Here is a 15,000-nt window from a genome sequence, read left to right as displayed (position 1 = left end):
CTGTGTTCTTCGCTTTTTGTTTGTTCCTTTTTTTAAATAATCAAACGAGTGTTTGTCTCTATTGCAGGAATGTTGAAAAAACTCACAACATTAAAAGTGGATGACAACCAGCTCACCTCACTGCCTAACACCATTGGAAGGTGAGTACCTTATGAGACCGATTATGAAACCGATTGCACTATTTTGTTTACATACACTTCTTAGATTGCAATCCCAGAACTCCCCTCAAGTCGAATAAAATGTTTTGAAATTATTACGCCAAAAGCTAAACTACATTCCAAGTCTTGTTTATTAGTTACTATCTATCATGGAACTGAATGGCAGTCAATTTTAGGGCATCTATTGCATAACCAAATTAAAAGGAGTCAGAGACAGTAATTTTGATGGTAAAACTGGTTGACACGTTGAATCTCGTCTTCTCCGCCGCTGGTTTGCTGCTGAGCTGTATTCAACACGGCCTGTGGATAGAAGGGTTCTGAAACTCTGCTGAGTCTGGCACCTTCTCCTTGCTGCTCCTTCTCACCTCACATTGACTAACGCTGATTGGTTCCATCACTGTTCACACCAAGTAGAGTGATGCAGTACATTGTGTCTCAGTTAGCGGCACTGAGAGGAGATAGATAGATAGATCTGTCCATCTCTCTTTCTCTTTTTTCTTTTTCTCTCTTTCTCTCTCTTTTTCTCTTTCTCTTTTTCTCTTTCTCTCTCTTTTTCTCTCTTTTTCTCTTTCTCTCTTTCTTCCCCCCTCCGCCTTACCATTGTTCCAAAATGTGCACTGACATTTTGTGTGTATGCCATTCATTTGTTGTGGAATATGGCTCTCTGAGAGGAGTTGACTCTGTGCCAGTATTGCAGTTTCAACAGCCGGCCTAATATATTTGTTTTATTTGATATGCTGTATATATTATATCAAAAGTTTAATCTGGAAAATATAATGAGTCAGAGGAAATTCTGTGGGTCAACTCTGAACATGCCATGTCATTGAGACTGTGATCTAATAGGTCAGGGGTCACCAACTTACAGCTCATCATGTCATGTTCATCCTTATCCCCAAGCCTGTGATACTGTTTTCAGTGCACCTTTTTTTCTTGGTTTGTCATTGGTCGGTTTTGTGTGTTGTGGTTATTTCACATGCATCTAAAATGGGCCACTTAGTGGACGCGCCAAATTAGGGTAAGTAGACCGCGACTCACTGTCTCCTGTACACGTTCCTCCTCGCCACAGCATGTTTATTCAGGCAAGTGCTCACCTTAACGTTCCCTGTCTGTACTGTATGTTCCTGCCGGGGAAGGGGATCCAGTGAAAGTCCTGCATATGGGAGGCCAGCTGGGACAAATGTTAAGCTAATGACTGCTGTGTGTACAATAAATACAAATGAACTCTGTCCAGTGAGGGGAGGCTTCTCTTACCCTCGTCCTCTCCTGGTCATATACACTGACATTGTACACTATACGCTCTGTTGGAGCTTGAATTTAGAATTGTTGGAGGCTGTGGGAGGACATTTTAAAGCTGGACAGTTGTTGATTTAGCTTACAAATCCATTGTCCTTTCAAATCTGACAAAGAGGCAAGGGCATTTGACTCAATAAACACTGTGGCTTTAGAGTTTAAGATATAAGATTTAGAGTGAAGTTTGTCATTCATGAAGTTCAATTGGAGAATAATATTCAATATATATTTTTAAAAGCATACTGTTGATTATATTCTGATTGAAAAGAGATACTGCACCACCAGATACTGATAGTGAAAGGGAGTCAGCAACATCAATGATTAATTTCCTCTCGTGGGATTAATACAGTTTATGTTCAAATCATGTTTATTTTATTTTAGTTTGCCTTCTAGAGGAGTATCTCATTCTATCAAGTCATGGTTTTTGAATATTGTCATGATTCTCACGAATCCACTTGATTGACCATTTTCACCTCTGTAGCCTGTACATGTCTTAGATGCATCTAGTCTTAAAGGGAACCCAATCAATATTTGTTTCCACGGACACCAAGGAGGGATCAAACATCTAAGGCTCCATCTGTCAACAAAAAATAATGCAACCTGTGGCTGAAATGAATCTACCGGTGGCTTTTCCTCAGTGTTTTGAGTGAAATAATATTTGTATCATTATGATATATCTAAATGTTCCACTTTAAGAATTCAGAGCACATTTTTAGCAGACGAATGAAGTTGGTCTGTGCTTTGTAGGTTCTTAACAAAATCTTATGCAAATATTAACATGGTACATCAAAGACATGTGAAGTAGAGTATCTATGCAGAATTGTGATTTTTGCCTGTATTATTGTAGATAGTGTGTTGGTTATGTTGCGTCTATTAATTTGTTGCTCTTACACCAATAACTAACCAAGTGAAAGTAGCTGTGGCACGAAGGATTCCTAAGGGTCTCTTTCTCCTCTCTCTACCCAGTTTATCGCTTTTAGAAGAGTTTGACTGCAGCTGTAATGAATTGGAGTCCCTGCCCCCAACCATTGGCTACCTGCATAACCTCCGCACATTTTCTGCTGATGAGAACTTCCTTGTTGAACTACCCAGGGAGGTATGTCTGTCTGTCCCACACCAATAACCTCACACTGATCCTATACACACATACACATACAGTGGAGTTCGAAATGATTCAATCCCTTGATAAAGATGAGCAAAACAGGTCCGATGACATGGGAACTTTTGCCAGATACACCAATGGTGGGTTTGGCCTTCGAAAGAACAATGCATATGCAGAACATACCTCATCCGTACTGTAAAATGTGGTGGTGGATAGTTGATGTTATGAGGCTATTTTGTTACCACTGGTCCTGGGATCCTTGTTAAGGTCAATGTCATCATGAACTTTACCAAGATCGATTGTATTAGTATAAAACAAATATAATTTTTTATATATTTTTTGAGCATACAATATACACTACATTACCAAAAGTATGTGGACACCTGCTCGTTGAACATCTCCTTCCAAAATCATGGGCATTAATATGGAGTTGTTCCCCCCTTTGCTGCTATAACAGCCTTCACTCTTCTGGGAAGGCTTTCCATTAGATGTTGGAACATTACTGCGGGGACTTCCATTCAGCCACAAGAGCATTAGTGAGGTCCGCCATTGATGTTGGGCGATTAGGTTTGGCTTGAAGTCGGGCTTTCCAATTCACCCCAAAGGTGTTCCATGGGGTTGAGGTCAGGGCTCTGTGCAGGCCAGTCAAGTTCTTCCACACTGACCTTACTTTGTGCAGGGGGGCATTGTCATGCTGAAACAGGAAAGGGCCTTCCCCAAACTGTTGCCAAAAAGTTGGAAGAACAGAATCATCTAGAATGTCATTGTATGCTGTAGCTTTAAGATTTCCTTTCACTGGAACTAAGGATCCTAGCCCGAACCATGAAAAACAGCCCCAGACCATTATTCCTCCTCCACCAAACTTTACAGTTGGCACTCTGCATTGGGACAGGTACTGTTCTCCTGTCATCCGCCAAACCCAGATTCGTCCAACGGACTGCCAGGTGGTTAAGCATGATTCATCACTCCAAAGAACGCATTTCCACTGCTCCAGAGTCCAATGGAGGCGTACTCGATTTTATACACCTGTCAGCAACGGGTGTGGCTGAAATAGCCAAATCCACTCATTTGAAGGAGTGTCCACATACTTTTGTGTATATATAGTGTATCTCAGTATTTGTGTTATTTATTTTACACTGTCTTTTTTGCTCGTCTTTATCAGAGGAACCAATAATTCCAGACCCCACTGTACACTCACACACAATGCATGTATTTCTGTAATTGATATGGTTTGTTGAAAGGAAGATGGAAAGTGTTCATTGAAATGTATGCTTGCATCCCTTTTGTTGCAGATTGGGAACTGTAAGAATGTGACAGTCATGTCGTTGCGCTCCAATAAGCTGGAGTTTCTACCTGACGAAATTGGGCAGATGACCAAGCTACATGTTCTCAATTTAAGCGACAATAGGTTACTATTGGTTACCACACACACACACACACACACACACACACACACACACACACACACACACACACACACACACACACACACACACACAGTGAATCCATATGTTCCTCACACTCTCCTTGATAAGGAAACAGCTTAATACTGTAGGCTTGTGTTGTGTGTCTATTTATTTACATAGCGCGTAGGTGGAATGGGACATTCTTCTGAGGAGTTTATATAAACTAGTGGTTATTATTTTGCTAATGGCCCATTAAGATAGCTGCACAACATTAGAAAGCACTTCCCCTGCCCCCGGGCTAATTAAGCTCTTTATGAGATGTTTAGTTGCTCTGCCAGTGATTTACTGGATCCAAGGTAATTAAACCATACTATCACTAAATACACGGCACCCATTAGGCAGACCTGTGTCCACACGCGACACCACAGAGCTGAGCGTTCAACCACATAGGCTTCCTCAGAACGAGGATCCAGTCACTCCAACCCTGCTTCGTTCTACCTACGGTAGCCATCAACACTGTCTCCCACTGACAGATTTCTGTTGTCAAAGTGAAGTTCACTGAGCGTGTTGCCACGGTAACTTACTTTTTCCCCTTTGTGTGTTGGTTAACTTTCCTGTGTTGTGGGTGTCAGTCAGTCAGAGGCAGGCAGGCTGTGATTGTCTTTGGCAGAGGAATAGTCTTGGCTTTTCACATTGGACTATATGTCGATCTGTGTCCTTGAACACATCAGAACACAATGTGCCTCTTACACACTCTGTGGAGAATGATGTGAAGTTGAGCTTGTCTGAATTATTTCCATATAATCACTTCTCACTTTTAATCGCAAATTAAGTAACCTTTTGAAGTTTAATAAACATAAATATGTACTCAATTAGATGATATGCCTTCTTACTCCCTATTTTGTCTTCTTCTCCCTTACACAGATTAAAAAACCTTCCGTTCACGTTCACAAAACTAAAAGATCTTGCTGCTCTTTGGCTATCAGACAATCAGGTAAATATGATCTTATGTGTTGTTTTCTTGGGAAGAAATTACATTTACTGATAAATTCTAATGATGTAATACCTGTGTATCAGCGGTACTTGAAGAGTTAATGATGTGTGCTGTGTGCAGTCCAAGGCCCTGATCCCTCTCCAGACCGAGGCCCATCCAGAGACCAAGCAGAGGGTCCTCACCAACTACATGTTCCCTCAGCAACCACGACATGATGAGGGTGAGGTAGAAATTACATGTAACATGCTGACATGAGGGGAAATCCTGACAGCCAACTATTCCCTCAAAGTGGATGTAGTACTACTATCAAATCAAATTTTATTAGTCACTTGCGCCGAATACAACAGGTATAGACCTTAAGGTGGAGTCTTTGACCATTTTTAGGGCCTTCCTCTGACACTGCCTGGTATAGAGGTCCTGGATGGCAGGAAGCTTGGCCCCAGTGATGTACTGGGCCATACGCACTGCCCTCTGTAGTGCCTTGCGGTCGGAGGATGAGCAGTTGCCGTACCAGGCAGTGATGCAACCAGCTCTGGATGGTGCAGCTGTAGAACCTTTTGAGGATTTGAGGACACATGCCAAATCTTTTGTCTCCTGGGGGGGAATAGGTTTTGTCGTGCCCGCTTCACAACTGTCTTGGTGTGCTTGCACCATTTTAGTTTGTTGGTGATGTGGACATCAAAGAACTTGATGCTCTTAACCTGCTCCACTGCAGTCCCATTGATGAGAATGGGGGCGTGCTCGGTCCTGTAGTCCACAACCATCTCCTTTGTCTTGATCACGTTGAGGGAGAGGTCGTTGTCCTGGCACCACACGGCCAGGTTTCTGACCTCCTCCCTATAGGCTGTCTTGTTGTTGTCGGTGATCAGGCCTACCACTGTTGTGTCATCTGCAAATTTAATGATGGTGTTGGAGTCATGCCTGGCTGTGCAGTCATGAGAGAACAGGGAGTACAGGAGGGGTCTGAGCACGCACTCCTGAGGGGCCCCTGTTTTGAGGACCAGTGTGGCGTGTGTGATTTAGTGATGGCTAAGGTGTCATGGATATGTATTTACAATTGATTAATGGTGTTTGATATACCCTGTTATCCATTCTAGTAATGTATAGTAGTACGTGTGCAGAGCACCTGTCACTGAACTACCCTTTGAGGTAGAGCTCTTCACGGGTCCAAAAAGTTGTGGGTGAATTGACCTGAGGAAAGTCAGACCAGTTCCAAAATAGCCCGTGGAAAAACAGACCCGTGCTGGTTCAGATCCGAGAGACTCGTTCAGATCCGAAGAGAAAGATGAAACCTCTAACAAATGAAAAAACTGTTTGATGTGTAGCATATTCAAAACTTCATAGCCATCTTTTTATTGGTTTTTATTTTCCTAAAATAATAATTGTCCACTTTACGGTTCAGCTGTTAGAGATTTATGCGCTAAATGCATCAGGGCATTGCATGCATTTAGGCCTACAGGTCTAGGTGTCCTCTCTATGATATTCATACATTTTATAAATAAATGTAAAGGAGAAGAAGCTTAGGCTTAGCCCTAGAGAGACCGAGAGAAAGATGGAGATATGCCGGAGCCATGTTCCCGACACCGACCTGCATTTCTTTATACTTGTCTGCTCAGATATAGGCGTACAAGAAGGGGGCTAATTCGTTAATTTTCTATTTAGAATATTTTGCATAAAGATAAGCATTATACTGTTAGATTAAAGGAGTAACTCTGGTAGGCCTAAAACATTCTTCCTCACCTCAAGTTCAATTGTCCGGAGTCAGTTGGAGCACTGGTGCGCACTACCTTCGTAGGCCTGCAGTAACCATACCACACCAAAGTGTCTTTACCTTATTTCGGCAATATCCAAAGTAAGTCAAGTCATCGTTTATAGGGAAAATACGAACAGGTTGTTATATTGCGACATTAAATAAAGTTAGAATCTTTCCCTCTTTGGTTTTGGCTTTTCATGCTTTAAGTGCGAGTAGCCCCAGGCCTAGCGGTAATTCTATTATATTGTGGAAAATACAACATTACAGTTGGAACTTAATTTGACCAAAGAAAATGGCTCAACAATATGAAACAAACAGATTCTTAAATAGGCTTCCAATAATAACAAGTATATACAATTATCATCTTTGTCCACTACAATATTGAAACCTGTCCCCAAGGACATTGTCTTGTCGGCTTCTTTTCACTATACTCTTTCTCTTGTAACTTTAGTTTTACTTAAATGAAAAATATCTTCACAATCAACAGTAGCCTAGGCCAAGACTCCTTTCTCTCTCTCTCTCTCTCTCTCTCTCGTTCTCTCTCTCTTGTTCTCTCTCTCTCTCGTTCTCTCTCTCGTTCTCTCTCTCTCTCTCTCTCTCCTCAACAGCAGACACACGTGAGGTGAGCAGCCGGAAGCAGTTTCAGCTGTACATAAGCTATGCGCTTTATTGACTTGCAATTGGCTGACACAGATTATAAGCGTGTGCAGTTATCATCACCTCACACATTAAATGAACAGATGACGGGTCAAATCGGGTCCGGTCGGTAAATCCATTTTAATTGCACATACCTGAGACCCGTGGCAATTATATCAGACCCGACCCAGATCCGAACAGAAGTCAGCGTTTATGAGCCGTAGACGCTTGCGACTGCTCGGATCTCGGAATTTCAGGTCTGTTGAACCAGTGAAGACCTCTACTTTGAGGGAGTTGACAGTTGGTTAGGTTATGTGCGAGTGCACTGTATGCTGGTGGTGAAGTGAGCATGTCAGAATCGCATCAGTGTGAGACCAGTGCACAGTAAGTCAGTGACACCTCCCTGTCTCTCTGCCCATCCTCCGTAGACTACCAGTCAGACAGTGACAGTTTCAACCCCACCTTATGGGAGGAACAGCGTCAGCAGAGGATGACTGTGGCCTTTGAGTTCGAGGAGAAGAAGGAGGAAGAGGACAACTCTGGAAAAGTCAAGGTTTCATAGGACTTTTTGTTGAGCGTTTCTCACTGTTTTTATTTTGTTATTCCCGCTTATTTTTGCCCATCCTCTCTGTCCAGGTTGAGATCAATCTGAAGCGCTACCCTACACCGTACCCAGAGGATCTGAAGAACATGGTGAAGTCAGTGCAGAACATGGTGGGCAAGAACCAGCATCCCCTCAGCACTAACTGCTCTGGTACCAATATGGAGTCACGAAAACAAGAACAGTATGAGCCCCCCTGGCCCATGCCCCCCAAAGAGGTAACAGGCCAGGTCACACCACACACCCAGAGACTCACACATACCATCTCTCTCTCTTATTAATGTGTGTGTGTGTGTGTGTGTGTGTGTGTGTGTGTGTATGTAAGTATATATGTATATATATTTTGGATGAATAAATATGTTTCACTCAGAGTGTCCTGTTCCAGGTGATGGAGAGAGAGATGAAAGAGAGAGAAAGAGAGTTCAACAAGACTCAGATGACAGAGCAGGGTGTAATCCACAATTCTGCCATCGACATCCCAAAGCGCAAGGACAAGGAGGATCTGACTGAGAGCTCAGAGGTACAGGAACAATCTCTTTGGGGACATGTTATTAAGAAGGTTGTACTTATTACACTCTTGTAACACCAGGAAAACAAACTAAACCACAGCTTGTATTGGGCACGATGCGGGAGGGAGTAATGACATAAATGTTTACACTGCAGCCTCAAGGTTCTTTCAGGCGATTATGTCAGATTTAGTTGTCCTCAGTTGCCTCTGTTTCAACGTGAGAGTTCCGGTAGAGGTGAGACCAGTTGTACTGAACGTAATTTCGAAAGATATAGATTAATGTAGGCTCAGCCCACTGGGCGCAGACGTCAGTTGTCAACTAATGTGAAATCAACCAAAAATGTGAACGACTGGCTCGATTCGGTCTTGTGTAGCAAAATTTGAAATTGTGTTTTTTAGATTGGATAAAAGTAGAGACTCGGAGGTTGAAAATGGTGTATCATACACTACAGTTGAGGAACAATGGAAAAGTGATTCTGCTTTGAAAGTTGATAAACTTGTAACCCCACTTTTGAGAAAATGGCCCTTGAATGTTTAGGTACACCTACTGGACAGCCCTTCTTTGTCTACACTCATTCAGCATTGTTCACACCCTATTAAGCCTTAGGCCCACCCTTCTCTTTAAGGATTCCACGTGAGGCCATGTTCTGAACAGTGGGTATGGTAGTGTACAACCAAAGATTTCAAGACTAAAGGCTGGTTTATACTAGACATGTCTACAGTTGTTGCAGTGACATCATGAACATTCTATTGTCGTCCGACATCAAACTTGTCATTGTCGTTATGTAAAGGTATAAACACAAAAACAACAGGCTGCATGATGGTCCAAAATAGCATAACTGGTGTATTTTAACACCAATAAACCCATCCGTTTACAAATGAATTTAGTGTATGTCAATCTAGTAAACAAGGTAACTAAAAGCAACTTTCTAAACAATGTTTTGGTTTGTTTCTAGCATGTTAATAAAAGCAGGGCATTCTACCGGAGATTTTTAGAACTTGAACTCTCGTTGGCCTAACATTAAATCCTAATTTGTCTTTCGTGCAGGTCATGTTGTTCTTCACATTAACATCCCTGCTAAACACACACTATATCAAGTAAAATCTAAGTTTATTTGTCACGTTCACAGAATACAGAAGGTGTAAACGGTACAGTGAAATGGTTACTTGTGGAGTATTTTGTTTAGACATGAAGCTAGCTTGCTAAACAATGAATCATAATCCAAAATCAGAATGTTACTACCATGCATGAATCTACAGATAGCTAAAGCTAACCAACTAGCTAGGTTCAATGTTAGCTATAACTAGCAATGCAAATGTCTCTGAGATATGAGTAATGTTACTACACAGATCATACATGTTACTTTTGAAACGTACAGTGTCTGAAAATGTAGCTATATTGATTATGGATAAACGCTTCTCCCTCTGCCACAGATGCCATGGTTGCCCACGACAGCCTTCTTCTGTGTTCTCTTTCAACTCCCTCCGCATTTGCAATCAAACTCCTGAATTTTCTCCATTTCCTTAGCTATCATTCTCTGCTTTCACCGGGCATTCCACTGATTTCAAAACTCGGGCCTTCAGAAAGTGGAGAGCCTTAACAACACTGGCAGTTCTTCGTGATGTCTTTCAAAAAAGCCACTTTAGAAAAATGACACATTTACACATACTTAGCAGCTCATGTTATAGACAGAAGCGCACTACATGGCAGACTAATCCCATCTCACCTCCTGGCATGTTCAGCCTATCCATTATCTCAACCAATCATGGCTAGCTGGAAGGTTCCTGGCTTTTTCCATGGCTAAACCAACTAGGCTCGTAATTTAACAATTTTATTCGTAGTTGCAGGCATACACATTTGTTATTAAGGTGCATGAAAGTTCACGTGTTCCAGAAGGCATTTCTGTCCAAAGGCGCATTTGGATTAAAATAAATAAATAAATATTGCGTTCATTGCCTCGCCTGTGAAGGCGTATTTTCCTGAAACGAGTCACAAATGTCACCCTGTCATTGACTTTAGGTACAAATGTTGGTGAAAAATATAGTAAATTCCCTTACGTTGATAACTTTTTGCAAATCCAATCAGTTTTCCACATTGATTCTACATCATCACATTTCATTTTTGGGTTGAAATGACATGGAAACAACATTGATCCAACCAATTTTTGCCCAGTGGGAGGGTTCAGTGTTTTTGACATACTGCCAGGCATGACAGAGCTTGAGAGGATGATGTGTTAAATCCAGGGCCATGGAAGCTTTTTAGAGGTGATGTGAATAAAACCTGCAGAGATCATAGGATCCTTTCATCTGGAAGCCTCAAAGCCCCCATGATGGCCTCAACTGGGTCTTTGTTAAATCGTTAGCTCTCTTTCTCTGAATACGCAGAGGAGTTAGTGTCTGCTGAGGTGCTGTTTTTATTGTAACCTGGCGCTGAAGTTTTGGCTGTGATAAGGCTAGAAAAATACTGTACAATGAACAGCAGAGGCTGTTGAACAAACAGAGCATAGGTCCGTGTTAATTGTCAATGGTACTCAGAGGCTAGATCTGAATAGGTAATCTCTAAACGCCTGTTCCCAGAGTCAAGTGGCCAGCATCTGGAGCTGAATAAAGCAGGACATACAATATGTACTGTCTCTTGTATCTTTTTACGGTCATTTCTTTGTAAGCTCAGGCCATCGTGATTGGTGGGGTTAAGTCTTGAATTACATAAATGTGTTCCGCAGGGGTTGATACTAGGACCTGTTCTTTTCACTATTTATATAAATGCTATTGGTCAATCGGTTTAAAAAAAAGTTTTTTAATATATATGCGGATGATACTATTATGTACACAATTGCCTGAGTGCTGACCTGGCTGTGACAAGGCTACAGTCTGATTTTGCACTTGTGCAGGATCCCTTACTGATTTTATAACTCATACTTAATACAGGCAAAACTAAATACGCGTTGTTTTCAAGTTTTCGCAAGATTGTCTCAGATGTATTACATCTTTACTCATCGACTGGTTCTATAATCGAACGAGTCCCTGCATACAAATACCTTGGTATTTGGATTGACAATGATTGATCGTTTTAAAAACATACGACTGAGCTTTAAAGTTAGCTTCTTCTTTTTTTTTTTAACAGAGACAGTTCCTGTCTCTCTCTAGTCAGCAGGAAGCAGATTGTGCTGTCAACCTTTCTACCTGTTCTTGATTATGGTGATACCATTTATCAAAGTGCAGCTGCCTCTACTCTTAAGCCCTTGGATGCTGTTTTTCATAGCGCCCTTCATTTTATTACTCTTCACTGTAATTAATAGAAGGTTGACTGGACCTCTTTGAAGTCACGTAGATCACATCATTACACTCTTGTTGTTTACAAAGCCCTGCTCCACAAACTTTCAACTTACTTAACATCTCTATTAAGATTTTAAATGACAAGTTATCAAACTTGTTCACAGGGTTGGTTAACTCTGGAGACTCCTTTGGTGTCTAGAGAGTTAGGTGAATCAGCCTATAATTTCCTTCCACCTTATGTGTGGAATGATCTACAGTACACAATTGGTGCCTTTACTGCATTTCAGACGGTTGTTAGAGGACCTTTTTACTGAAGAATGTGTCTTTTTTATGATTGTGTTTTTATTTTTGCCTATTGTGTATAATAATGTGTATTTTGTTGTGCATATGAATGTGTAGTTTAATGTGTTTGTTGTATTTTGATGTGTATTGTGGTGCTTGAAAAGAGACCTTGGTTGCAGCATTGACTCCATGTCAAAATAAAGGTTAAATATTTTTTTAATAAATGTATGAGCCCAGGGTTTGGGCCGTATTCATCAGGGGTGCAAATACATTTATGCTGGTTGTTAGTCCTTTTAACATAGATTTAAGTTAAGATGATATGGGGATTTTTTTAAATGTATTTTTTACCTGTAAGATAAAAATATATATAGAATCCCTTTTCTAGTAGAAATAGGTTCCAAGGTGTCAGCTAGAAACGGCTTATTTTCATTAAAGCTGGAAGGTCCTCCTGTGCTTGGCAAACTCTGCTATATCGCTACCTCTCTTTGACAGAGCTGCAATGCCCTTTGACAGAGCTGCAATGTCCTGTGTGCTTTGTGTCCATTACTGCTTTGGATTGCCTCATGCTGTCTCCCCCCGTAAAGCTCCAGGAAAAGAGACCCTTGAGTGACGCAATGAGAACTGGGGCACTGGGTGGGGGGTGCTGATGCCATAACCCATGCTTCTTTACCTCACACACACTTTTTTTTGTAGAACCATGAACACTTCCTCTACATTTTCTATTTGTTTGTATGTGTGTTTGTTTGTTTGCTTAGATTTCTTTACATCACGTGGTTCCCAAGCTGCCACAGCCAGAGAATACATCATCAGCCGTTACAGCTTCTTCCTGTTTCTGCCTCATAGTGGCTGTGAGATCAGACATTAGGCAGTCTGCTCAACCACGGCTCGGCTGGCGTGACTTCACACTGCCTCTGTGCACCTTGACAAAGGCTATGAAACATCTGGAGAAACGAAGTCTGACTGGCATGAACCATGAAGATGAAAGAAAGCTAACTGCCACACTATCAATTGCAAAGATATGTTGATCTGTAATGTATATAATGTACAGTACTACAGCTGGACTTGAATTGTTTCATGTAAAGTCTGTGGATCATGACTGGTAAAACTCCGCTTATACAGTATACTGTAGTGTAGCTTATATAGCTGTTAGTTTTGTGTGCAAATGGGCAGAAGACTGGCAGTGCCAAGGCTAACTCCAGCACTTAGTGGCATTACACACTACAGTTTCTACACAGCTGTTTGTTATGAGTTAATCAATCATTCATTTGAGATGTGGTCAAAGCATCGAGCCTGCCTTGTCAATTACTCCCAGGCACAGAGAAGGTGTTGGTCAATTATGGAAACATAACCTTGGGAGTGATTTAAGGTGTCATTTTTACCCAAAGCAGAAAACGGTGCAGCTGTCAAAATGGACAGAATCACTTTGAATACTTGAAACGGAGGTATATATATCAAATTGGACTGAATCACTTTGAATACTTGAAACGGAGGTATATATATCAAAATGGACTGAATCACTTTGAATACTTGAAACGGAGGTATATATATCAAATTGAGCTTTGAATGCAGCCGTTACACGACAGCATCGTTGCGTGTCATTTAACTTCTGCACTGAACATGCTAAACCTTCATAGTAGCTCCATCATAGATATGGATTGTATTCCTTATGAAATTATAGCTTTTACAACATATACCGCACGGCTATTGGAAATTGTTGCAGCTTCTTTTTACACTTGCGCCACATTTGCATTGTAAAAATGACAGAGACAGGAAATGGAGTGAGATTCAGGTATGTCAGTAAGACGCTGCTGTGTAGTGGGTGTTCTTGGGATGTGGTTCCTGGGGATTGCCAGGCAACCTGGGCTGGTGCTGTCTCCTCGCTCAGCAACCTCAGCCTGCCCTGTGTGGGAACAGTGAGCAGAGCAGGGCTGCAGATGTGGGACTTCAGGTGTGGGAAGCAGGCTCTCCTGTCGCAAACAGCTGGCCTTCTGGGCACTAAGATAGCAGGAAGTCTCAGATAGGACATGCTCCAGTGGACCCCACTGAGAAATAGTGAAAATATATCAGTTCCTGTAGACACTATGAGTGCAATATATACAAGCAGTACAATAATGAACAGTTATGTACGATATTTGTGTCCTTTAGTTAGTTCCTCCCTCAGGAACCTCACCAAAATTGTTGAGTTAAGTCGGTAAGGTGTTAAAGAAGCTGTGTGTGTGTGTGTGTTTTTATGTTTCTGTCTTTTGTGTAATAACACATTTTTCTTCTCAGGATTCTATGGGCGGCTCTCCGAATGACATCCGTATCTCTGATATGAGGCCCACCCTGGTGGAACCGCCCATGTACAAACCAAAAGTTGTATTACTGGGAAAAGACAAGAAAGGTAGGCCCCAAACTTTTGTCGCTGGTATTCTAATTCAGTACAAACACAACCAATATCATTTAAGGATATGCAATAACTGTCCTCTGTTCCCCTATCTGAATGCTGTAAATTAGCCTATCAGTGATGTTAGAGCATTTACAGTCAACTTGACAGTTGACGAAGAGCTGTTACTGTATGCTCCAATTATAAGAACTACACTATACAGTATATGTGTCTTAAAGCCAGTATCTATATTCTGAGGCTATACTGTATTTTTAATCTCACACTCTGATAAACCAGAGTGAGCTGATTGACTAGTTGCTACAGGCCATTTTGGGCTGATATCTCGATCGGTGGGAGGCTGACCATCTATCAGTAAAAACACTCACCCTCCGCTCTAATGCTGTTCTGACATGAAAAATCCTCAAGCATTCTAAGCTCTCCAGTGAAAATCCCTGTGTTTGCTATTGTTCTTTCTAATTGCATGCGTGTTTCCTCCTGTGAGATTACAAAACATAGTCCTGAAATGCACAATTATTATAGAATGTCCTTGGGGAGTGTTGTATTCTAATGAGGTACGGTATGAAGCATATTAATTGCAATCCATTACATAATGGCTCGCTGTTGGATTT

General features: G+C 41.5%; 1 protein-coding gene across 6 annotated transcripts in view; it reads left to right on the top strand.

The window, feature by feature from the left end:
• Window positions 1-15,000, top strand: part of LOC109897937 (leucine-rich repeat-containing protein 7-like) — a 129,338-nt gene that overhangs the window by 83,054 nt on the left and 31,284 nt on the right. For 4 of the 6 annotated variants that reach the window (XM_031833338.1, XM_031833340.1, XM_031833341.1 and 1 more), the window contains exons 10-19: window positions 68-140; window positions 1,156-1,173; window positions 2,415-2,544; window positions 3,843-3,958; window positions 4,881-4,950; window positions 5,071-5,170; window positions 7,768-7,892; window positions 7,976-8,158; window positions 8,326-8,460; window positions 14,278-14,389. In XM_031833338.1, coding sequence (XP_031689198.1) covers window positions 68-140; window positions 1,156-1,173; window positions 2,415-2,544; window positions 3,843-3,958; window positions 4,881-4,950; window positions 5,071-5,170; window positions 7,768-7,892; window positions 7,976-8,158; window positions 8,326-8,460; window positions 14,278-14,389 — 1,062 coding nt within the window. The remainder of the gene's footprint in view (window positions 1-67; window positions 141-1,155; window positions 1,174-2,414; window positions 2,545-3,842; window positions 3,959-4,880; window positions 4,951-5,070; window positions 5,171-7,767; window positions 7,893-7,975; window positions 8,159-8,325; window positions 8,461-14,277; window positions 14,390-15,000) is intronic. The other 2 variants (XM_031833339.1, XM_031833343.1) reach the window with 1 other exon arrangement.

The sequence above is a fragment of the Oncorhynchus kisutch genome, linkage group LG10 (assembly GCF_002021735.2).
Source record: "Oncorhynchus kisutch isolate 150728-3 linkage group LG10, Okis_V2, whole genome shotgun sequence".
Taxonomy (NCBI): domain Eukaryota; kingdom Metazoa; phylum Chordata; class Actinopteri; order Salmoniformes; family Salmonidae; genus Oncorhynchus; species Oncorhynchus kisutch.
This window is presented reverse-complemented; position numbering and strand designations above follow the sequence as displayed.